Source organism: Eschrichtius robustus, chromosome 1 (genome assembly GCF_028021215.1).
Source record: "Eschrichtius robustus isolate mEscRob2 chromosome 1, mEscRob2.pri, whole genome shotgun sequence".
Classification (NCBI taxonomy): Eukaryota; Metazoa; Chordata; class Mammalia; order Artiodactyla; family Eschrichtiidae; genus Eschrichtius; species Eschrichtius robustus.
The window spans coordinates 5,880,898-5,905,178 of NC_090824.1; the positions used below are offsets into that span (position 1 = coordinate 5,880,898).

At 51.7% G+C, this 24,281-nt stretch overlaps 1 protein-coding gene across 6 annotated transcripts in view; it reads left to right on the forward strand.

Moving 5' to 3' along the window:
- Positions 1–5,074: 5,074 nt before the first annotated feature.
- Positions 5,075–24,281, forward strand: part of BCL11B (BCL11 transcription factor B) — a 94,502-nt gene continuing 75,295 nt past the window's right edge. For 2 of the 6 annotated variants that reach the window (XM_068550051.1, XM_068550257.1), the window contains exons 1-2: positions 8,250–8,385; positions 21,617–21,985. In XM_068550051.1, the coding sequence (XP_068406152.1) occupies positions 8,328–8,385; positions 21,617–21,985 (427 nt within the window). In that variant the 5' untranslated portion in view covers positions 8,250–8,327. Of the gene's footprint in view, positions 5,411–8,249; positions 8,386–21,616; positions 21,986–24,281 lie in introns of those variants that run through there. The other 4 variants (XM_068550109.1, XM_068550310.1, XM_068550185.1 and 1 more) reach the window with 3 other exon arrangements.

Genomic DNA, 24,281 nt, shown 5'->3' on the forward strand with positions numbered 1-24,281 from the left:
CCATAGGAGAAAAAAAAAAAAACTGAGTGAAATCACTTCAGTACCGCTGTGTTTTTCATTACAAAGTTATTACATATAGAAATTACTCCAAATTATCTGAAATGAATGGAAATTATGAGGTTTAAATTCCCCAGGTTACTGCAGGCACAGCTCTGGAAATTTATTTTGTCATCTTGCTGAACATAATTGCTACAACAAAATTTCTTCCATTTTACAACTGCAGCATAACTTATTTATACCGGTGTAGCTGTAATTTTACATCAATAAGTTGCATGGGAAGGAATACACAGGTGGTAATTGAAAACAATAATTTGTGCTGAGGTCCATGTGGAATGGTTGGCTGAAGGAAAAGACTTCAGTTACCATCGGCAACGGCTTCGTGTCACTGTGGCCTCTTCCCATCCCGTTAGCTGACACCCGTCAAACCATCCAAAGATCCTCCATCTTGTCTTCCATGGCCACCGCGGTGAGAGTCAGGGTTGTTGCAACTTCGCACCATGGCCCGTGCATCCTGGTCCTGAAACTGAGGCCAGAGGACCCTGGGGGGAACTCAGGGAGGCCCCGGCCACCCTCGTGCAGCTCCTGCCCTTGTCTTCTCCTGCTTTCCAACTTGCCTCTGGGTTGGGTGCCTTTAGGTACCCAGAGCTAATTAAGGTGTTTGATAGATTTCAATTGGAGTATGAGTTCTTGCCAGAAACATCAACAATTCAATTCCCCAAACACGATGCAGAGCGTTAAATCCACTAATGCTTACATTACTGTGTTCCTTCCCAGCTGGAATGTGTGGTCTGGGTACAATACCGAGACGGTCCCCAAACAGGCGTCCTCACTCTTCAGTTCTCTAATTGTTCCTGTTAATCAGATACAAACAATGAAACTGCAGATGCCTGTGCTAAATCTCAACAGTTGATGAATCTATGGGTTGGAATCTGGAAGTCCAAATTCAAATGTGAAAAAATCGACCATAGATCTGCCCTGTGGAGATGGTGGACCATCAGAGACAGGTCAAAGATGGGTGTCTTTGCTCCTGTGCAGTGTTCCATTGCAGGACACATATGGGAGAGAAAGAGAGAGAGAGAGAGAGAGAGAGAGAGAGGGGCAGAGAGAGAAGCAGAGTGGCTTTGTTGCAAGTTCAAATTGGAAACATTATTGCCACATCCATATTTTAGAAGCCATTGTTGTTTTGATTCCAAAGGCTTAAAATCACACTGAAATCATTTTTTTTAAAGGACCCAGCTTAAACTAATACCAGAATGCACAGCAATCCAGCGTCTCAGTTTTCCCTCTACAGCATTAATTATCTTTTGTTGTAGCAAATTGTCTGCCTTGTAAGTTGAGCCTTGTAAATTGTGTCTTCAAGCAGATGCAACGTGTTAGAATGCGCACAATGGAAGAACTTTGATAACTTCCACGTACTGTAGATATATTATTCCACCTCCAATAATGCACCTGCAGTTCAAACTTTGTGTTGTAGAGGCTTGTTTATTTGTCAGCTTGCAACCTTAACCCTCCGCTATTGAACAGAGGGAATGGCCCTTAAGTGTTTTCTAGGATACAAAATACCTTTGTTGAATTCACTTGAAAGCATACTGTGGGTCTTTCTAAAACTATGAAACAGCCGATGAGCTCTCCCAGATTCCCTTGTCTTTTCCAGCTCTGGAAGACATATCTGAAAACAAGGTGTTGGCCGGTTTTTAGGTTTATTTTTTTGGTAAGTGCCCCCTTGCAGCATCCTCATTAACGGTGCCTTTGCCTTTCAGAGGGATGCTCGCCTGACTCACGCCTCTCTCTCCTGTGCTCCTTCCTAACTGAGTGCTTCCCCCTCACTTCCCTTTTTCACCACTTCCTTTGTAGAGCATCACAGCACAGACAGGAGCATTCAGAGCCTACGATTGTTGGGGGGGGGGGCGGGGGGGAGGGGCGCAGAGCTCACAACTGAGTCAGAGGTGTCTACAACTCCAGCTTAGCATTTACTGAAACTTCCTCTTTCTCAAACTGCTTAAGGATACAAACTAATTAATCCTCACAGCCTCATAAAACCCTTGTTAAGAAGGTGATCATTATTGCCTCCCTCCTCGGCGCCTCCCCGTTTCCTATCACCAAGACACCTCATTGTAGCACCAGGTCTGACGACAGCCGCTGACAGCCAGAGTTGGAACTGAAAATTCCCTTCTGAATCCCAGTTCTTTCCCCAAATGAACCATTTTAACTCTCTTTCTCTTCCCTGTCTGTGCTCTAAATAGGGTAGACTGATGGTCACTAGCCCACTGAATTCAAACTGGTGTCTGTGTGTGCGTTTTGCATTTTCAGATATACAATTTGGAGACTTGGTGACAAGACGGAAAGCAGCAGAGAGACCTTTTTTGGACAGCACACACACACACACACACACTCACACACCACACTCCCCACAACCACTCTGATCTCTGTGTATGTGGGGGGGGGGTGGGATTTGGTGGAGTCTGAACATCTTCGTGAACAATATTTCTACCAAGTCGACCAACTGGGTGATGCCAATCCCTACCAAATTTGAATTGATGACTCAACTAAAGAATTAAAATTAGCAAGGCAAGAAAATTCCAAATGAGGTGAGAAAGCTGTAGAAATAGTTCCAGATCCCCTAGTACTGAGCCATTCAATATCATTTCTGATGACAGGGACAGAGCTAGGAACATTCAATGTGGGCGTAAGTCTTTTTCATATACGGAGAGCTGGGTAAGTATTTTTTAAGGAAAATAATACATGAATCAGGAACAGTGACTTTGGTTTAACCCCTTGCAGGCTGCAGCTATAAAGCCAGCAGGCAGGGATGTCTCAATTTCCTAGAGCTTCCATGCTTCTGGTAGTCAGAAATCTACCACTGTATCAAGCCCAGGTATTACCGCAGAAACAAATAAGGTGCAAATGAAGCCATGTTTTAACAAAAGCAATGTTGCTAAATTCAGTGCATGGAAAGGATCAACCTAACACTTGTTGGAAGGCAAGTTTTGTGGTCCTGTCTCTGCTATAAGGTGACAATGCAAAAAACTTCTCCAAATCTAGCAAAGCCTTAATTGAGAGCTATGGCTCTTAGAAATTTGCTGTAATTTTCAGAAATGACATAAAATAATTCTACAAGATATGCCAGGAAGCTTAAAATGCCTCTTTTGTCTTTTTAGGCTTCTGGATTTGATAGCTCCTAGAGATTCTGGAACAGTAAAGAAGGAGATAAAGGCCATCTTGGGAACCTTATTAATATGTACATAAATATGATTTGCTTAGGACTTCCATTGCAGTTTCTTCGAAAGTTAAAACAAGTCAATCCACTGATCAGATCGATGTGTTTTACTTATCCTCATCTTCGCAGTCAATAGCGTTTATAGACTCCAAGGAATAGAAATCAGCAGACACAGTTTGCCTCTGAGTTTGCCCTACACCTGTGAATACGAAAAGATTTGCCTTCTCTTTGACTGGATTTTTTTTTTTTTTAAAGCATCAGAAATGAAGCCCAAGGTAATTTGATAAGATGTGTTGTTGAGTTTTTATATTGCTACAAAGTTATCTGACTACATTTTAGAGGGTGGATCCGTGTTTAAAAACCAAACAAACAAATGAAACGACGATTTTCTTTCTGCAGAAATATTGAGTTCCCATTTTTACTGACACTACACATCTCGATTCGTTCCAATTTTTTGTAAAGACATAATATAAAATATAACAGCTCAGAAGGCAACGATAACATTGCAGAATCTCGAATAGAGCCCCACCTTAGCTAAGAGTTACGCACTGAGAATTGTTCAAAGAATTTTAGACAAGAAGCTTGGCTAGGGGGTCACGTGACTGTTTAATCTGCCCCCATTGCATGGCGTGGTCCGCGCAGCACACACTGGGACTCAGAGCTCCACACAAGGTTAACAAAAAGACACTCTGATTTGATAATTGATTTATGATTTCCGAACTAGTCCCCAATAAAGAAATTTAAAGAAACTAAAAAATTTTAAGGATTATCTGCTGGAACGCACTGTGAAGCTAGAAATATTTGTGAGTTCAAAAAGCTTTCTGACCTCTCCTTTTTTTTGAAAGATGGTGCAGAAAATGTGGCATTTCTTTCTGTCTGATTGCAGTCTGCACAAAGCCCCAGCTCTGGGCGGAGCACACAGTAGGTCTACAGCAGGTTCTGAAGAAAAGAGTCGGAAGTATTGTGGTATTACTTTAGGACCACATTTGTACTTGCACTTTTCCCATTTATATTTTCATATGTTAAGCCCCTGCCCCCCGCCCCCCACCCTATTTTGGGGATGGGAGTGACTTTTATTCTAAACAAAGGCTTGATAGGTCAGGGAGTGGTGTGTGTGTGTCTGTGTGTGTGTGCAGTAACCTTCTCAGAAGGGTCTTGGATCCCCTGCCTGCCAGGGGTCCTGAGGAGGGGGTAGGGACGGGGCTGTGACCCGAGCTACGCCACCCCACTCCCGCTCCGCCTGCCTGTTGTCTGGGCATCGGGAGAGTGGGGAAACTGGGGGCCAGATGCCCAAGCCGGGCGGGGTCGAGGGAGAGGTCAAGGTCGGCGGAGAGGCAGCTATTGATCCGACTTGGAACGCGAGACAGGGAGCATAGCAAGACTAAAGGGGGAGCTGTGAGACCAGACATTAACAGCTTTCAGCGCTAATGATGCCCGTGCCAGACGGGCAGAGGGAAAAAAAGGAGACTGGAGCGGCAGCTGGGATCGCTCGCTGCCTGCACCCGGCCGCCTCTCCCGAGAGGAGGAGGAGGAGGAGGAGGGGGAGGAGGGCGAAGGGGCCAGCACAGGGCTGGGCAGGGGCAGGGCAGCCTCTCCCTGGCCGCCGCGAGGTGGAGCGCGCCGGCGGGCGGCGGCGTGTCCAGCCCTGCGCCGGCCCGCCCCGCGCGTCCCTCTTCCCGCCGTCGGGGCAGCGTGGGGCCAATGAGGAAGTGCTCCCCGGGTCAGTCGCGGCCCGCGCCGCCCCCTGCCCGCTACTTCCTGCTGGGGGTGGGGCGGGGGTGGGGCGGGGGTGCCCCCTCCCCGGACCCAGGCGCCCGAGCGCGCGCGACTAGGCAGCTGCAGCCGGGGCCCCAGGCATCCTGCACAGGCCGCGGAGGGGCCCCCTTCCTAGGAGGGGGCTGCCCCATTCCCCCAGGCCACAGACCGGGTGCCCCCATCCTTGTAATCGGCCCCGGAAGGGTGAGGGTCGCGTGCTGAGATTTCGGGCGCCGGAGCGCCGGCGGCGCGGGGAGGCAGGCCAGCCGCGGCGATTTGAGTCCAGACCTGCCCCCGTGCGCTGTGTGACCTTGGGCAAAGCGCTATCCCTCTCTGGACTTCGCACCACCAGTGCTCAGAAAGAGAGCTCTCCCAAATTTAAGAATGTGGGCAAGTTGGGATGGCCGGTTTATGGCTTTCTTAAGAAGTTTATTTAAGGTGCGTGTGGGCATTTTTTCTTACTTAGGCCACTTTCCTGGAAAGATTTTCGTGGTAGAGCTGCATGGGAGGAGGTGCTTCCAGACTTTGGACCACGTGGAGGTGGGGTGTAGGTGGTGGGTGATGGGCTGCAGCGTGCAGCCCCGGGTGGGTAGCTAGTGCGGACTGGCTCGCCACCCGCGCCCCTTCGCCCCCCATGCCGCCCCCTCCGCCCAGTCTCCACCCGCTCGTCCGCCGACCCTGCCGCCCGGTCCGCAGAGCTGCATGCTAGGGCACATTTTATTGTTATTATTTTTTAGGGGGGGTGGCTTGGGCTGGGAGGTCTCTCTGTCCTCGCTAATGGGCGCTGCGCTCTGTGAAGTTGTCGGTGCAGTCGCCCGACCCACGACCTTGGGGGCGAACGCCCCCACCCCCGTATCCTCCCCCGAGGAAAAGGCCCTGAGGGAGGCGGCGCGCCCGGAGGCGTCACGGCCCAGCCTTTCGCTCCGGTGAGGCCGCCAGGGCCCGGCCTGGGGGCGGGGTGGGGTGGGTGCAGCTGGGCTCGCCCGCGAAGCCCAGTCCCGAGCCAGGCCCGGACCCGCCCTCGCCGCCTCCCGGCCCAGACCCGAGAAGCCCTGGGAAGGGTGAGGGGGCCGGCCGCGTGGCGCGCCCAGCCGGGAGGGCAAGTCGCGAAATAGATGAAGTTGGCTGCGGCCTGGGGAGGGACGAGGAGGTTGGAGGTGGGGGGGGGGGGGGTGGAGGTCCACGCGGGCTGTGGCCTGGCCTTGTCCCCCGGCCACGGACAGGCGCCCACAACTCCTCTTGTCCTCGCCGGCTGCAGATCAAACGGCTGACAAGGCAGCTGTGTCCTTCCCAGTCTGACGGGCGATTTCCAGTCCTGCCCTGGGCGGAGGAGCCCTGGGGGAGGGGGGCGTTACTTCCAGGCTGCAGTAATTGTCAGGGGGTGGGAGGGAACTGGGGGACCTGAGGGGGTCACCCACACGAGTGGGTCCAGAGATCCGGCCACACCTACTTCTGGGTCAGCAGGTACGAGAACCTCTCCCACGTGGAGCAGCCCTGCCCCTCACCCCCACACTTCCCACAGATCTCGACGTTGGGGCCGGGGTGTCCGTGTACACCCCAAGGAGTTAATGGGATGAGGCGGAGGGAGCGCACAGATTCGGGTGAACATTCCTTCCGGAATGCGACTTAGGCAAGGTCTCACGTTTCCCCTCCCCCAAATGTGCTCTTCATTCTCTCCTCTTAGCATCTTTTATTTTGTCCGCTTCGCTCTCGCCGAGTTTGGAATATCAGGATTTATATGGAGACACTTTTTGGAAGTTTAACCCCGACCCCTCAATAAAACAAAAGTGAAAACAACCAAGCTACTTTTCGAGGGAGATGAAACAATTGACCATCTGCCCCCAGTCCCCGTGTCGACCCGAACCCTCTTTCACAGCCATCCCCACGCCCCCCCCACCCCCAAAGAGCTTTCGGATGAGTGGGTGGGGACTTGCGTTGATTCAACTTACTTCCACGCACAGCGCACTCCGCCCCTCTTCTCTCGGGGTCCAGCTCCCTGGAGGGGAGGAGGGATGGAGGATTTTCTTTTATTTAAAAATATCCTGCCCAGCGTCCTCCCTCCCCCCACCCCCACCGGGCGTTTTGCGCTGGCAGTGTACGGGGAGGAGAGGAGCGCACTAAAACGCTGCACGTGTGGCCGGCCTGGACTGCGGGTGTGCGCACGGGTGAATGTGTGTGTGAGTGTGTGTGTGTGTCCGCGCGCGCGCGCGCGAGTGTGTGTATGTGTGTGCTTTCTTGTTCTCTTACAGGGTACAATGTTAAAAAGCCACCGCTAGTCGCCCCCACTGCTCCGACTCTCTGGGTCTTTTTGTCTCTAGTGCAGATTAAACGTCACGTCCGCACTTGAACTTGAATTTTATCCCATTGTACAGAGGCAGCCCCAGCCATAGAGAGACCGAGAGCTCCCAGAGAACCCGGACTCCGCCATCTTCACGTTGCAATCTATAGCTCCCAGTCCGCGCCCGCACCGACCCAGGCGCACTGGGCGAGCCGCCCCTCAGCCCAGCTCCCCTCGGGCCCGCGGCGCCAGGGGAGCGCTGGGGAGCGCTCGCGGGGACCCGGCAGCCTCTCCGGCCGGCGCCAGCCTGCCAGGGGAACTGGGAAGGAGCCGCTCCTGGAGTCCCCCCAGAGCCTCGGAAGGGTCAGTCTCCGAGAAAAAAACAGGCAGCCCGCAGAAAACCCAGAAACAACCGAACCGGGGCAGTTTTACATTGCTTTGGGTTTTTGGAGGGGGCGGGGTGAGGGGGTACGAGACAAGTCCCCAAGTTTTCTTTGCTTTTTTTTCTTTTCTTTTTCTTCTATTTTTTATTTGCATTTTTTTTTTTCCTTTTCCCCCTCCTGGTAGAAGTGCGCTTTCCACCTACCAGACCCTGAAAGAAAGTGTCAGGAGCCGGTGCAAAATCCGGTTTAAGTTCAAGAAGACATTTGCAAGTCCAGGAGGCCAAGCAGTTTGAAGAAGTGTAAGCAATTTTTTTTTCCTTGAAAAGAATATATTATTGAAGAAACCAGCCAGTCCGCGGCAAGCAAGAGCAGATTTTTTTTTTTTTTGCCTTTCTCCTATTTTAGATCGAGAGGTTTTTCTTTTTCCTTCTCTTTTTCTTTTTTTGCAAACAAAACAAAAAACAGCATAGAAGAAAGCGCAAAATAAAGAAGAAGAAGAGGAGGAAGAGAGGGCAAGAGGGGAAGGAAAAAAAAAAAAAACCAAAACACCAACCCGGGCAGAGGAGGAGGCGCGGCGGCGGCGGCAGCGGCGGCAGCGGCGCGGCGCGGCGGCAGCGGCGGCGGCTCGGACCCCTCCCCCGGCTCCCCCCATCGGTGCAGCTCTCCGGGCGATGCCAGAATAGATGCCGGGGCAATGTCCCGCCGCAAACAGGGCAACCCGCAGCACTTGTCCCAGAGGGAGCTCATCACCCGTAAGTGCCTGCGGAGTGCGCGCGAGGGGCCGGAGGATGGGGCTCCGGGCGCCCGGGGCTGGGGACACCGAGCCAGGCGCAGCCGGGCCGGGCGCCGGGGAGGCCCGCGGGCTCGCAGAGGCAGCGGCGTCGGCCCAGAGCATGGTAGGGGGCGGGGGGCCTTGGGAAAGTTTCTTTGCAGCCCGGAGAGTCCGGGCTCTGCGCAGTCAGACGCGCCTCGGGCTCGGGGGCCTGCGGAGCGGGCTCCGGGCCGGGGAGGGGGCGCGCGGGCTGGAGGAGGTGTGTGTGTGCGCGCGGATCCCGGCTGGACGCTCGCCCCTCCGAGCGGCGTGTGTGGTGGCGGCGGCGCTGGTGGCGGGGTTTGGAGAGGAGGGGGAGGGGGCTGGGGGAGCGGAGGGGGAGGGGGGAGCCGGGAAGTGGGGAAAAGTTGGCTAGCGCGTGGGTCCGCGCTGACGGCGCGGGCGGAGGAGAGCGGGGTGCGCTCGGGCCTGGGGGAGATGCGAGGCGAGGGGCGGCCGCCGGCTCCGAGTCCCCCAGGCGCTGCACCCGGCCGGGCAGGGCGCCGGCCACGCCGGTCCTAGGATTCCGCAGCCGCCTTTCTCTCCCCTCCTCTTGCTATTTGCAAAAGAATCCAGCTGCGTGGCTGTTTGCCGGGCTCCTGCACCCCAACCCCCATTTCCCCACCTCCGTCTGTCTCCTGGGATGATCTTGTCTTCTTTCCCCCACTCCAAAAAAAGGTGGGGGCGTCGGGGGCTGGTGAAAAATCCCCGCCACGGGGGAAAAAAAAAGCGTTGTTAGCTAGGAGTGGGAAGAGAGGGATGTGCCTGTAAAATAGTGGGGGGGGGGGGGAGGGAAGAAAGAAAAAAAGAAAAAAGGAAAGAGATCTATCAATCTCTCACCCATCTTCCTATCTCGGATCTTTCATCTCCCCTATCTAAATAAACAAGGCAGGTCGCAGTGGAAATCCTCCGGCTGAAATCGTGTGGATTTCAAGCAAGTGGCGGGGCGGGCAAAGTCAGGCAGCGGGGCAGAGACGCAGCAGCTTCCAGCGCCCCAGTCGGGTTTGTTTAGCAAAGGGAAGAAGCGTGCGGGAGCGGGCCAGGTACGGGGTTTGCAGGGGAGCTCGCCCGGCTGCCTGCACGCTTGCACCCGGAAGGTCGGCTCGCAGCACTCCCCGCCCGCCGCAGCCCGCGGGGCCGCTGCTCCGCCGCGCGCAAACCTTTCCCCGCGGTCCTTTCTCTCGCGGTGCCTGGGTCGCCTTTGCTTTTTTTTTTTTTTGAAAACTGCAATAGAAATAAAACGTCCTCTGGGTGCCATCGAAACAGCGGGCAGGTTGTGTTCCTGCAATCCTTGGAGCACCTCGTCAGGCTGGGGCCGGGCTGCCGGCGCGGAGCTGGAGAGGGCTGCGCGCCCAGCCGCCGCCGAGGACTGGCTGCGGGGCGGCCGAGAGCCGAATATTTATGTTATATTTTTAAAAATTTAAATAAGTAAATAAATATATAAAGGGGTTCTCCCCTCCCCTGAAAACCCAGCATAGGCGCCATCAGCTTGGAGCATTTGCTGCTGCCATCTCTCCTTTGTTACAGCAGATACATTAGTAAGAATTTGTGGATTTATTATTATTTTGGGGGGAAGGGAATAGATATTAAAGTGGGCTTGCTTTGGGAGAGGGATACCTTTCTGGAGGGAGGGAAGGGGACTTCTATTTTTCATCATTGTAACATCAAAGAAGACTCGCTGGTTGCATTTAAAACAAAATGTTTTGCAACCATATTTGAGCCTGGTTTGATCAAGGTCCTCATCGCCAGTTGACATTTCGTCCTTTACCAATCCTTTAGCAATCGCTTATTCTACCCCCCTCCCCCGTTTAGATGGTGGAGTGGCTGTTAGAATGTCTGTACTTGCAGACGCCTAATTTCTCCAGGAGGCAATTTGCCCCACAGAGCCTCTGTATAATTGCAAGGGTTGTTTTTGAGGAGGGGGAAGTTTGGGGAGGGGGGTCCGGGAAGGGGGAGTTGTCTGGGGTGCATTGCCAAGCTGGCAGCAGCGAAGGAGCCAGGAGTGTTTGCAGTTGTGTGTAAAGGGGGAAAGAAGCAGGTAGGTTCGCTTTGCTTTTGCTCTCTCCTCTCTGGTGTTCCTGGGACCTCAGGAGAAAGCCCTGGCCAGGAGGACTGGCGGCAGCTGGGCATGGGGGGCGAGGGGTGCCTAGTGCAACATCCTTCCATCCTTCATTTGTTTCACGGCTGTATCAGTCTTGCTCAGAGCAGTGCTGGGGGAAGCCGGCTGACACTGAAGCAGTGGCAGGGAAGGAGAGGTGGGGAGAAGGAGACCAGGGGCCAAAGGATATCCCACCTGCCTTTCTGGGGCGCACAGAGCCCAGGGCATATGCAGGGGTTTAAGCAGGGAGAGTGGTCCAACCAGTTTTCAGACAAGGCTATTTATTATCCAAAAGCAGCTGGCTTTTCTGTCTGTCCTATGTCACCCGGGAGGTGGGAGTGCAGGCAGGGGAAAGGCAAGAATTGGATGCAGTTTAGGCTGTAGGGCCTGTGCAAGTGTGCCTCTCCACAGTGACGCAGGAGTCGTGGGTCTCGGGTGCTCTGGAGCCCTGGCCAGCAAAATGGGTGCTGTCACAGCCCCGATCCGGGGTCCACATTTTAGATTTTAAATGTGAAAGAAAACAGCCTAAAACGTGGTGCATTTTCAGTTGGGTGGCAGCCCGCCGGCCTCAGGTTCTTTAGAGATGATGCAACTTAGGATAACTGATGGTTTGAGAAACAGAAGAGCACACAAACAGCATCGATCATCTTGCAGGGGGGCTGGCAAGTGGGAGAAGGGCTCCATAATGAGCTAGTTAAATTTACAGACAGGGCCAGTGAGAAGAGGGGTGAGGTAGAAAAGAGAGAGTGGGAGACAGCTGGGGATGAAGACTTAGGCTTCTGGTTTGTTTCAAAATGTTTGACCCAGATGGATATGGCTTTTAAAACTGGAGGACAGACAGAGCTTTTAATAAAAACAAACACAAAACAACACAGTGACAGGAGAAAGGGACAGTGGAAAGGAGAGGATGAGAAGCAGTGACTGACCAGGCAGAGGGAAGGGCCGTGAGCCCGCTGGGCCAGGACGGGTGAGTGGGGAGGCAAATGAACCCCAGGCCGTGCAGGAGCTCTGAGGCTTCCCGAAGGAAATAAGAAGGCCAGGGTAGATCACACAGCCCCAGCGAAGGTGATTTTTTTCAACAACCCACCAACAGGTTTCCTTGGAGGATTAGTAATTTTCCGTATGAATTCACGATTTTGCAGAACAACTAGAGACCCAAGATTTGACGCGGAAGTTAGGCTGTGTTAATTCCATGCTTGCCTTTTAAATTAGGTTTTGCTGTGGCTGTGTGTTTTGAAGGCCGCTGTGCTTACAATTATCTTAACTCCCCAGGGTAGAGTATATCTCCAGGTGTCCACATATCTTTCAAAATTGGGCCTCTGATAAATTTCATAAGACCTGGGTCCCTCTTTTTATTTGGTAGTTGGTGGGGGGAGTGAAGTTTGTCTCCCTTCTGCACAGAAGGGAACCCCATATCATTAGAAGTGTGATACAAGTCAGCTGCTCTGATTCTAAGGGAGAATAGAAATGTGTTCATCCAAGGTGTTATGCCAGGCGGATTTTATTCATTTGTAATTCACACCTGAGAGAAAATAGCCATGAGCATATTTTAACAACCCATAATATTTTTAAAGGGTAGTCTTTCCCTCCCTGCAAATTATGTACGGGGGCATATTTCCTTTTTTTTTGAGGGTGGGAGGTGGCTCTCTGTCTGTGCTTTGGCCTTGGCGATTTTTGTCTGGCCTTCAAAATATTTCGTAACAGAAAAAAGAGTCATTTCTCAAGTGCTGGAGTGAATGCAGTTGCTTTGGTGAAGGCGGCCTTAGGAACATGGAGGGAGGCTGAGTCAGATGGCGGGGTGTGATGCTTTGCTGGCCACTGTGCAGGGCTAGATGGGTCTTATTGACCAAAGGGAAGGCCGATTTTGGGTGCACTGGACAGTAATTAGCATCTGTCTCAGGTGAGATGGAAGCACGCAAAGCAATCGATCAGTTTCCCACTGTAGAGGGCACCGGTTTCTAGCGCCTTATCAGAATCGAGCTCTTGGCACTGTCTTTGGGCTTAGAACACGGCTTGCACCCGCCTTCTCTTTTTCCTTTTCATCTCCTTTCTCCGATCGCTTTGCATTCTCTGTTGCTTGTTGTGATAAAATACTTTCCAAAATAAACTTTCAGTTGAATTGGCTTTTAGTTGATGGCAAGGCTGCAACGCCCAGCGGCGTCTGGCGCTTCTTGGCAGCTAGGGGGAGCTCGGTGCCCGTGTCATGCGTGGAGCCGTCGCTGCGAGGGGCCGGGACCCGGCTTCCATCAGCCGCGAAAGCAGTTTACGTTGCTGCAAAATGTCCTAAGTGTGAAGTTGTAATATTGATTTTCCTGCAGAGAGTCGAGCAGGACAAAATGAGAATATAAGTTTGAGAAATCTATTTTCAAGCCATCGGCATTGATTTACAAGCCCTCACTAGGCAGATGGGGGCAATTTTCTTTTCTTTTTAATTTAAAAAAAAAAAAAAAACCAGTTACAATTGTTAGCTTTGAACGGGCGTGTTTCCTCCGGTTAGTCTGTGGTCTTGACTTTCTGAATTGCATTAGGTCGTTGAGGCATGCCTGATGGGGTGAGGGGGTCTGGGAAGAGTGAACCTCGTTTTGTCCATTCCTGTGTTGCATGTCACAGACCTGGGGATCTGCCACTGCTCTGGGGAGTCATGCGTCTAAAACAGCTTGATGAGTGGAAATCCTTTCAGCTCAGATTTTATAACACTTGGATTCTCAATTCCATTTATTAGGTAATGTTCCCACTGTACTAAAGGAAATAGCACCATTCCCCAAAGAGATAAAATGCCAACTCAAATAATGTGTAAAACTTTGTTTGGAAGCAGTATGTGCTTGCTAGACCCAGCGTTGCTAATACCTTTCACCCCAAACGGTGCCCTTAATGGATGGCTTTTAATGAGACGATTTCTCCCCTAACCGTGTAATTTCGTGCTGGGGAGGGAATATGTGTGCTTTTGATCACGGAATTTGTGAATCTATAATGTCTTCTTCTCCAAGTTCAAGAAATCTGCAGACAGCACAGTTAACCCAGAGTCTTCTGCTTGAGTTCAGTATATGGGCAGAAGAGGTTACGTGGCGACAGGAAAGGAGTGCTTTATTCTAACCTGAAAGAGAAATAAATTAGGTCAGACAAAAGCCTAGCGCTGTCATCAGCCAGAGCAAGAGCCTTCACTCTCCAGTACAGAGGGCCAGCAATTTATCTGATGATTTCTCTACTTCATTTAATGTTTGAATCAAGCCTGCTGTAAGCATATTGTGGCAGCGAGCTCGTTTGACAACTCAGAGATGAGGCTTCACTTGTCACCTCGAAGCCTTGGGCTGGGGCAGTTGCCTCTGGCCTGCAGAAAACCGTTCAAAAAATTCATTTCAGAAATCCCCAATCCTTTGCCTTGGAACTTGGGGGAGTTTCACAAGCTGTAACTAAACATAGACTACAGATACCACAATGTGTGAAGAGAAATATTATATGGGGGAGGGTAAAGATGGGGTCCTTGACCTTTGGGGACTATCTCCTGCATCTCTTATGGCTTAAGGAAGGACCTTCTGGCTGTCCAGTTAGGTCCTACCTTTAGCTGAAACTCTCCAGGGACTTTGGACTAAGTTTAATGCTGTTGTCACATCTGGGAGGACAGGGGAAAGTAAATGCTCCTTGGGGACCATGCCCACGGTCAAGTTGTTGATGCCGGCCAAGCTTCTGCAGGTGGTGTTAGCTGTGGGCCCACTGGTGTATTTTTTTCATGAGGAGAGGGCACATCAGAAGACCAGGGATGAATGTCTGTGTCACCCGGCTGCTCTGAGCGTGGCTTTGTCACTTCCCAGCTCTCTTTATTTACTCACACGATTGGGCCTGGGGGCCTGTGTGTTCTGTTCCCCACCGCCTGCTCCCCATCCCACAAATCTTCCTTCCTTCCCAGAGAGCCAAACCTCAGTGAGATCTACCCGAGCTCTCGTCCCCTCCCCAAGAAAAGCCGTTTGTTGACTGCCTCCCTGGAGCAGTAGTTTTCCCCAGGCGTGTATAAAAAGTGCCGAGAGCAGGCTATTTGGAGACACATGAAAGCAGAGGGACGCACTTCGTGTGTCTTCTGCACGAGCCTACGAGCGGGGTGAGGGGAACGGCATCGTTTTTACTGGCAAAAGTGACACCAGATCGCGCTTTGATTAATGGTGCTACATTCACGGGGACTCTCGTCCGGCATTTTGACATATGCAAGTCTTTTGTGTAGTTGCTGAAATTCAAGAAATTCATTCTTTATTTCTTTTTCCGAGGCAGCTGATAATCTGCTTGGGTGTTGAATCAGCCAGCCTGAGCTCTGGTACTATAATGAAATCCCAGACCACACAAAATTAGGTAACTTCAAAGTAAAAAAAAAAAAAAAAAATCCTCTGTTTTACACAACTTTTTTATGACCCCCTTCAACTGAACTGCTGAAATGCAAATACACTTGAGAATGTTCTAACAACTTCTGCGCTAAAACAACACACAAAAATGACTCAAGAAAGGTGAATGCCAATGCTACTGTGATGAACGTGTACCTCAGAAATGGATGCCCTGCTAAGAATTAAAGAAGGGTTGGAGGATCATGTTTAAATTTCTACCTTGGAAACGAGATGCTGAAAGCAGCTTCCACTCTTGCTATTTTGCTGTCAGCCTCAGAGAATCTCCTCCAGTTAAGGGCTTGTAGTTCAGCGTCCTGTATGGACGGGCCTTCTTTTCTTCTGTTTAGCACCTTTGAAAAAGCACAGCGTTAAATAAAACAAATCTCTTCGTTGGGCCCCCAAGAATGCTTTTATATCGCATCGTTATGAGCTCTGTTGTGTCTCTGAAGATTTAAGGCGTTTGCAATGTTATGGAATCTTCTGAATGTGTTTAGAAGTATTTCTGTACCTTTCCTTTTTTTTTTTTTTTCTTTAAAGAACTATTTTATTTCTTAAAACATAGGTCACTCCATTCTTTGGTATCATGGACTTGACTTTTTGCTTAGTAACCTTTTAGTAGTGGACGGGCTCTGTGAATACACCTGAACGCTGCTTTCCTTAATGGGCTCTTTTTCCTGCTTTTGACTATGTGAGACCCGGCCTCTGGAGCTCAGTTTTGGGGGATCTGGAGAGGTGGATGCAGTGGGGGAGGGGGGAGAGGTTGGACTGAGCCCATGGAGGCAAGTTAGGGTGTGTTTCAGCGAGCTGATTTTAACATGCTCAAGTATTCTGAGACCAGGCAGGGGGCATGGAGGACAATGTGTGTATGTATATGGGGGTGCTCCTTATACCCTCAGAACCGCCCACCTGGAGTCTACTTCCTGCACCCCAAACCTCTCCTGGGATCAGGAATCCCCGCCTTCCTGAAATGCAGGCCAAGCCCCGGCCTTCCCCATGATGGGCCCAGTCAGCCAGACCCTGGGTCATTTTCACGGGAAGGGAAATCCACGTTACAGATAAGGTTGTGCCCTGGCATCCTTCTCTCTGCCCAGATGTCAGAAATCTTGAACATTTCATTCTGAGGCGTGTGCTGTGTCTGGCATGGAGCAGACGGGGCCTTGTGGGGTGGTGGCCGGCCCTGGTGTGTGCCCGTCCCTGCAGCTGATTTGAGGGCGCTGGGGAGGCGGCCTTTGAGGGTCTCAAGGAGGCTCGGGGTCTGGGTGACACCTGGAACAGGCTGGAGTCCTCAGCCCTTCTCCCTGGAGGGCAGGTGGTCCGGGAAGAGAGAGCTCATCTCTCGGTGGAACCTGTCTCCGACCAGCCTGGCTGCACCCTCCCCGGTCCTTGCTTGGAGGCAGGAGTTTGGTGGGCAGATGGGGGGCAGGGACCCGGCTGCGTCCTGACCGTCCGTGGCCCCTCGAGGAACGTCCTTGGAACACGTGCCTGGCTCGGCTGAGGCTCCCCGCTTATCTGTGACTCCTCTGCCGGGCACTGCGCGATTCCCTCTGTGCGGAGAACTTCATAAATGTCTTGTCGAGCCTTTAAGCGTCATCTAGTCATAGATTATTTTCTCCACCAAGAATTGATTCCTTCTCTCTCCCATCCACCCCTCCCCCCACCACACACGGTTGTTATTTTCTCTTGGAGCCAATAAATTAAACATTGATGGAAGCTCAGAAAGTGTCGCGCTCCGTCGAGTGCGCATTTTAGTGGCGGTTAGGTGTCGCCTGGGGTCTCGGCCCCTCCCTGAATGTTCGTGGGGAGGAGAGTGAAAAGATCCTTTTGCAGATTACTGGTGAGCACGGGCTGGCTGGCAAAGGCTCCGTCTTCGTAGGAAGCAGGTGTAACGTCTCCAGTCAGAGGCAGGGCTCTGGCGGGCGGATGGATGCTCAACATTTCTTGTAAACACTCGTGCAAATAGGATGGCGGCTGTGACGTTGGTGGCACAAGATTTTGAGAGCCTGGCACCCCTCCTCCCCACATCCTTCCCCTATCCACCCACCACCCCCCCCCATCACTGAATCGATAATTCTATGTAGGCTTCTCCTGGTCTGTGGCTTAGCCATTAAAGATAGCGATTTGGATTTGAATCAGTGCAGGGGTAAGGGGACACGGGCCTGTGCGCTCTGTGTGCAGCAGGGCACACACGCTGTGCTCTGGGGACAGCAGGAGGCCGGCCCCTTGGCTGGAATTCCCCGAAGGGCAGGTGCAGGGGCAGTTGTTAGAGGAGACCCAGGGTGGGCGGGGCCCTTGGAGCCCAGCGTGTGTGTAGGGCAGTCCCTGACCAGGTAAGGCCCGCTAAGCCTTTGCAGCTGCCGGGGGCCTGTGGGCTGCTTGGCCGGGCCGGTGTTAATGATGTCTTTCCATCTGTCCTCTGCCCAAATTCCTTTCCAGCCAAGCATGGGGGAGCGAGTCTTAGGACCAAGTGCTTCCCCATCCACTTAACAACAACGTCCATTATTATCTGGGAACCCTGATTTCATTGCTTCTGAATGCATTTATCAGCTGGGAGGAGGCCTCGCCTTGTGAATTAAATGTGGTTTTGTTGTAAAGGAAAATTACAACAAATGTGTAAGTGTGTGTGTGTAAATACACGTTTGTCCATGTGCTTTCGGACGTCACATTTCAGAACCCACCCCAGTCTGATACCTGACGTTTAAACGGGTTGTCTGCTGCATTCATTCATTTTTCCTCCTAATGAGTCAAACATTTTAGCGATCCCTCTACTTTATTCAGCTCGTACTAGTGAGGGCAGCAGTGTTTTCCAGGGCTGCCTGACACTCGGGGAGCTTTGCATGAAAGCAGAAATCCTCTCAGGGGAAAAGACCTCATCTTTGCCTTCTTTTTTTGAAGAAGTTTGCCGGACCAGGGCAGCCTGAGGGGCTGGTTTTGTAGGGTCTGGGAATTTGAAAGGCTGTTTCGTTTGTATGTGGCTTTTCACTTTCCTGGTGCTTTCTCATCTCAGGGTGCCTGTCCCAGCAGAGGCCTGGTTCTCTGAGGCTGTGTGGGCTCCATCCAGGTGCCCACAGGTCAGAGGAAGGAAGGTTCTGGGGTGGGGGCCAGGCCCGTCTCACTTTGCCCTCCTCTGAGCTTGGGCAAGTGGTTCTTTCTCCTTTTATTTCTTCTGTGAGGGACAGGGTTCTAAGAAGGGACACACACACAGACACACACACGCACACACATGCACCCCACACGCCCAGCTCGGTATCCGCCTGCCAGCGGAAGTGAAACCACAGCCCGTCTTTGGGGGTGTCTCCGAAGGCCTTGAACATGAGATTCAGCAAGCTGTCTTGGTCCACCTGCTCTGGCCTAGAAATTTGACAGTTTTGGGGTTCGGGGTGACGTCGCTGCCTTCCTGGGAAGTGCCTCCTGCAGAGTCAAAGCCCAGAGCTCCACGTGCCAGGGGCTGGGCAGAGGGAACCCCATTCTTGGAGTTGGGTGAAAACCCCTGTCATCCTAAGGAGTTTTACTTTCAGCACTGCAAGTGGGGCGGGGGGAAGGGGATTTTTTTTGTGTTTCTTTTTCTCCTGCACGCCCTTGGAGGAGGCAGTGAGCTGGACCCGGGGTCTGGAGACCCGAGTTCAGAGCCGTCTGCGGGATGGGACGCCAGCAGCGCCTGGCTGCTCAGGCTGGTTGGCTGGAGGGAGAAATTAGACCTGCAGCCCAGTGAACGGCTTCGGATATTTTCAAACTCAATTACTGGGGCTCACAAGGGCTTGCTGCATGAGGAAAGTGAAAAGGCAGAGGCCGCCAAATAAAGGAAAGAATACCAGATGTTACCAAAACAACAAAACCAAAAAAAAAGGAGAAAAAGGAAAAAGTACTGGTACAGAGTCCTTAGCAAAAGATGGAGGGGTGAGGGAGGGATACTTATGAACAGGTGACCTTTGCTTATTTTAAAATTAGTCTGTGTTTCTTTTAAAGGAGAAAAGAAATTTGAAATTATGTAGCTTAAAACCTCCCAACAGAGAGGAGATATTCATGCTTCTTCCCAAAACTCCCACCGGGAGTACGGATGGACGGACTCGGCTGAAAAAGTTAAAGAAAAGCAAAACCAAGCAAAACCAAAACAAGGAAACCAAAGATGAAATTAGACGGCAGAAAACACCTCCCTGTCCTCAGAAAGGATGATCAAGCTGGGATTTGGATGGATGAGCTCTGGTCTTTGTTTATTTTTTATCAAATGCCCTTATGGATGCAGCCGGCTGCCAGGCCTGCTCAGGAGGGCCCGGGTACCTCCGCAGAACTCACCCCTGTTTCATTTGAATTCTCAATTTCATTTTGTCCTTTTTTTTTTTTTTTTTTTTTGCATTTTAGCGCATTTCCTTTGTGCCTCTCTCTCTCTTTTTAACAAAACAATATTTTGACATCCTCCCCCCCATTTATTAGAGTTCCTTCTCTAGAAATGGCCTACAATACATCCTTATATTTCTAAAGAACTGTTTTCACAGCCCTCTCCTTTGGCTCTGAAATTATGTATATGTAATTGGTAATTAAAGGTGCGAGCTTTTCAATATAAACAGTATTGCTCAATGTTAGATCATTAAAGGGAAAAGAGGCACCGATAATTACCTTTTACATTCTGGCAAACCGTTCACAGGAACCTGGAACCCAGCCCCCCCCTAGAACCACTGTTCGGCGTGAGGGTTGTGATTACATTTTAACCATAGCAAAGCGTCTTTTCATAAAATAAATTGGTAAATTAATTATGTAGCATTGTCTTCCAACTCTTTTTAAAATAAACTCCGATTTCTTTTTGAAGTGTAATTAATGGTTTCTGGGGCTGCCTTTGTGCACGCTGTTTCTCTTACCTTATAGGTTCTTTTTGTTAGAGGTATGCAGACGAGAGATTTCGGATTTCCTCATCTGCGGGGTGTTTTTGTGCGGTCACATTTCCAGTGCGTTTCTACGTGTAATTCATCGAGGGTTCTGTCTGCTTTTCTATAAGCACAGGCGGGATCTCACATTGTCACTTCCCTTCTCAGCAATACCTGTGCACTGACCCGTGCATGCCTAGTTCATACATGTTACATGTGCCGTCTATTCGGTCTTACACATGGACTCTCACAGGCCCTGAAGTAGCTTGTGTTCAGAAAATACAGAACAGTGATTTATATGTAGGATGGAAGATGCCACAGAATTTTTTCCTTAAATTATCTGTTCTTTGGCTCTGGCCCGTCAATAACTTCACTGCCACGGAATGTGTTTTCCCCCATTCCATTTCTTCCCTCTGTTCTTCTGTGGTTTTCATTATCCTTTCCTAAATACCATACAACTTAAAATGTACCTGCCTCCTCGGGTTTCAGACCTCTGGCTGCCCTCTTGCTTCTCTGAAGACCCTGCCGCTTGTGCTATCTACATGACGACTGACATTTGCTCTCGAAAAATTCCACCCCGAATTTGCTCAGACCCCGAGGAAGGATGCAACCTCACCGTCCGCTTCCCTTATTTATGACAGTTTCGGCTGCCGTGTCTCCCAGTTTTCCCTGAGGGGGTTGCTGCTTTTTGAGGCATTTATTAGCTTCAAAATATTTGGGTCCCGTGCCCCCTACAAAAAAGAATGAAAGGAGATATATCGGCTGCTAAAGAAATATGAAAATGTACAGCCCGTTGAAAGTGTGGTTTGTCATCTGCCAAGAAATGCTTTTGTAGTCTGAAGAGTTATTTTTTTTTTTTCTTTTCTTTTTTCTGGGAGTGACAATAAAACCAACAAACAAAAAAGGACAGTGGGGAGTTGGTGAGTGTCGGGAAATCTGCAAAGCGATGGAAGGCTGACCAGGAGCAGAGAGTTTGGCAGGAAAGCCGGCTCCCTCTTTCAGCCAGCCAACTCGCAGCGTCTCTTCCCTGCATTTTTTTTTTTTTTTCTTTCAATATTTCTTTTTGAACCAACGCTCACTTGTTGCTTTCTGAGCCCGTGGGTTCCTTTCTCTCGTAAGGACTGGCCCTGGGACGCCCGTCTGGGTTTCTGTTTTCTTGTCTGGTGTGCAGCCAGGTCTCAGGTAGAGGAATGCAAGCAGGACTCTTATGAATGGGGAGGACGTGAATGAAAGGTGGGAGGGAAGGGAGGGGGCAGCTTGAGCCTAAGCAGGGAGAGACAGCTCTGGTTCACGGTTCTCAGCCTTGGCCGCCCATCGGACTCACCTGGGAATCTTACAAAATAAAAAAACAACAACACAGCCTGATGTTTGGCTCTCAGTGTAATTGGTCTGGGGTGCAGCCTGGGTGTCGGGGGTTTTCAAAGCTCCCAGGTGATTCTTAGATGTTGCAAAGCTTGAGAGACGCCTCTCTAGACGGCCCAGTCTCTGGTGAAACCACGATGTGTGTGGATGTGCGGGTGGTCATGTGTGTGTCCCTATGCTGAGTTGGGGGTGGGGGGGAAACTGGCAGGAAATAAACTAGAAAGCAGTAAGATCAGTACCACTTAAGCAACAACCTCTGGGAGCTGCAGTGCTGCTCCCGGAGCCTCAGTTTGCCCATCTGTTGCACGCAGGATGGTGAACCCCCTGCCTCCAGGAGTTGTAGGGAGGACGTGGTGACGTCTAGCATCCTGCAGCGGAGGGGCCTGCCTCTTGGTGGGGAAGGGTTGGAATGAGCGATGGGTGCCTGTGATTGCCTAAGCCCATCTTGTCTTCTCTGCCCCCCCCCCCCCTTCTCCTTTCTCTCTCCAGCAGAGCCTGAGCATGTGGAGGCCACCATCCTCGAGGAAGATGAGGGTCTGGAGATAGAGGAGCCCAGCAGCCTGGGGCTGATGGTGGGTGGCCCCGACCCTGACCTGCTCACCTGTGGACAGTGTCAGATGAACTTCCCCCTGGGGGACATCCTGGTTTTTATAGAGCACAAGAAGAAGCAGTGTGGCGGCAGCCTGGGTGGCTGCTATGACAAAGGCCTGGACAAGGGCAGCCCGCCGCCCTCCTCACGCTCTGAGCTCAGGAAAGTGTCCGAGCCGGTGGAGATCGGGATCCAGGTCACCCCCGACGAAGATGACCACCTGCTCTCACCCACGAAAGGCATCTGCCCCAAGCAGGAGAACATTGCAGGTATGGAACGTTGCACTTGTCTGGCCGCTGCCGAAGCCACCTCTCGGGTCCCAGGCCTGCCCTCGCCCCTCGCTCTGCGGGAGGCTCGCCCCCGGTCTGAGGGTGCTGGTGCTGGGAGGGCCCGGGGGCTACCAGGATGGGGCCACAGGTGGGCTCGCCCTTGCCGAGGGGCCACTGTCCAGTCACCCTCAGGAGGAGACGGGCCTGGAGCTCCGAGAGGCCCAGTGGGCTGATGATGGCTGCTTTGCTTTTGGCAACAGGCTCCATTGTGGGGCCTGATCCGTGGGTGGCCAGGAGGACAAGACGGAAGGCTAGCTGGCCCTCCCTTTGCAGGCGTTCTTGGCTTAGTCTCTGGTTTTGGAACCAGATAGTCTTGGGTGGAATTCGTTCTTCACAACTTGGACAAGTCAGTTTCCCCATCTGTGCAGTGGAGCGAATGAGACCCATCTCGTCGGGGTGGTCGTGAGGCTTAATGAGATGTTGCATGTGGGCAGGGCCCTCATTTCTCCTCTGCTCTCTGGCCTCAGTTTCCCATCTGTCAAAAGAGGCCCCTTCTGATGTTGCCTGATCCTAGGCGTAGGTCTGGGGAGGGGCCTGTGAGAAGTTGCTGGAGCATGTGCCCCTTGGGGGAGGTTGGCCGTACCTTCTGGCATGCCCACTTGGCCGGTCACCTGGACGGCTGGCTTTTAGCACCTGAAGAACAGGTGTAGAGGCTTGCGTCCTCTGGCAGGTCTGCTTACCACAGGGAGTTTGCATCAGGTCCTCTCCAGGTCAAGGTCACGGCGCACCAGAGCCTCTTCCAGGGAGCCCGTGCTCCGTGCAGCCCAGAGTGTTTGCTTCCGGTTCGTACTTCTGAGCTCAGGGCCCTGGTTGGCCTGTGTTTCCTAGAAACAGCAGTCTGTCCTGCAGCAAGACGCTATCAGAGTTCGTGCAGGTGAGGGTTTAGACCCTGCCGATAGACTTTGGACTACCTTCAGGGTCAGAGCCTCAGTTTCTCCACGTGTCACCAGGAGGGACAATCCCGGCAGGCCTGGTGTGCGGGTTAAAGGAGCAGAGGCTCCACAAATGCTTTGCTAGTGGAACTTTTCTCCTGGGGGTCCCTTCTGGTGTGGCAGCGCACAAGCAGGTGCCTGGCTGGGAAGTTTGTGTATCCATCTCCACCGTGTCTTGGTCCAAAACGGACTGGAGGGACTGAGGCTTTGGGTGGTCCTTGCGGGGTGAGCCTGATGGAAGTGGGACACTCTGCTCCCACGGGCGAGATGGAGGGGCATGCCCAGGAACCCCCCATCACCCAGCAGGCAGTCAGGGTGACGCAGCAAGCCCAGCTGCTCTGTGGCAGCCATCTGGCAGCTCTGTGACCTTGGGCCTCCCTTTGCCCATCTGTACAGTGGGATTAATGAACTCTCTCTCCTGTGAAGAGACTGCGGTGATGTGCAGATTCCTGCAGGCACCGGCTGGGCCCTGGGGAGACCCCGTCTAACCAGACTGGCCTGTGCGGCTGGCCTTCTTGTGGGTGTCCTAGCACGAAGTCTCCCACACTCTTAAGTTGCCAAGGGCATTGAGAAAAGTGTCTGACATGTTCAGGCCAAAGTCCTGTTCTCAGAGCACCGTGTAGATCTGAGTGATCCTTCCTTCCTTAGGGCCGGAGCCATGATCCACAAAGGTGTTGGGCCCGTTTTCTCTGTGTTTCTTTTCTTTGTCTGACGCTAGAGGGATAGTTTTCACCAGTGGTATAAACACCTGGCATCAGTGCACACAGACCTTTCAGGGTGGCTTCTGCCGATGAGACGGTCCCCTATTCATGTTTCAATGGAAGGGCTTTCTTCCTGCTTTCGCCAGAACCCATCCGAATCCTTATTTCACATTGAAAGTATTTTCCAATGAGAGGCGGCAGATCCTTGTGGGTAGGTTTGTTTAAGAAAGCGGCTAAATATGATTTCATAAAAGGCAAAGTTAATCTCCGAGGCAGCTTTGTCCTCACCCCACTGTCTCCCCTGTCCCCCGCCATCCCCCCCTTTTTTGGGTTGTAATACTGCAGTGGCCTACAGTATTTTTCTTCTGTGTGTGACGAAAGATATTCTTGGCCCTTTCTGTTCAGCAACAGGACGAATGGATTTCTTCATTCTTGAAGAAATATGTAAAATAATCCCTTAGAAGTCTAAAGAGATATGTTTGTTCAAAGCATTTAAAATGTTATTTTAATCGAAAGCACAAGACAGTCTCCATGCTGTGTCAGCTGAAGACGACCATTCCATTTTAACAGCCCGTCATGCTCTTTCCTTCCCAGTTTCCCTTT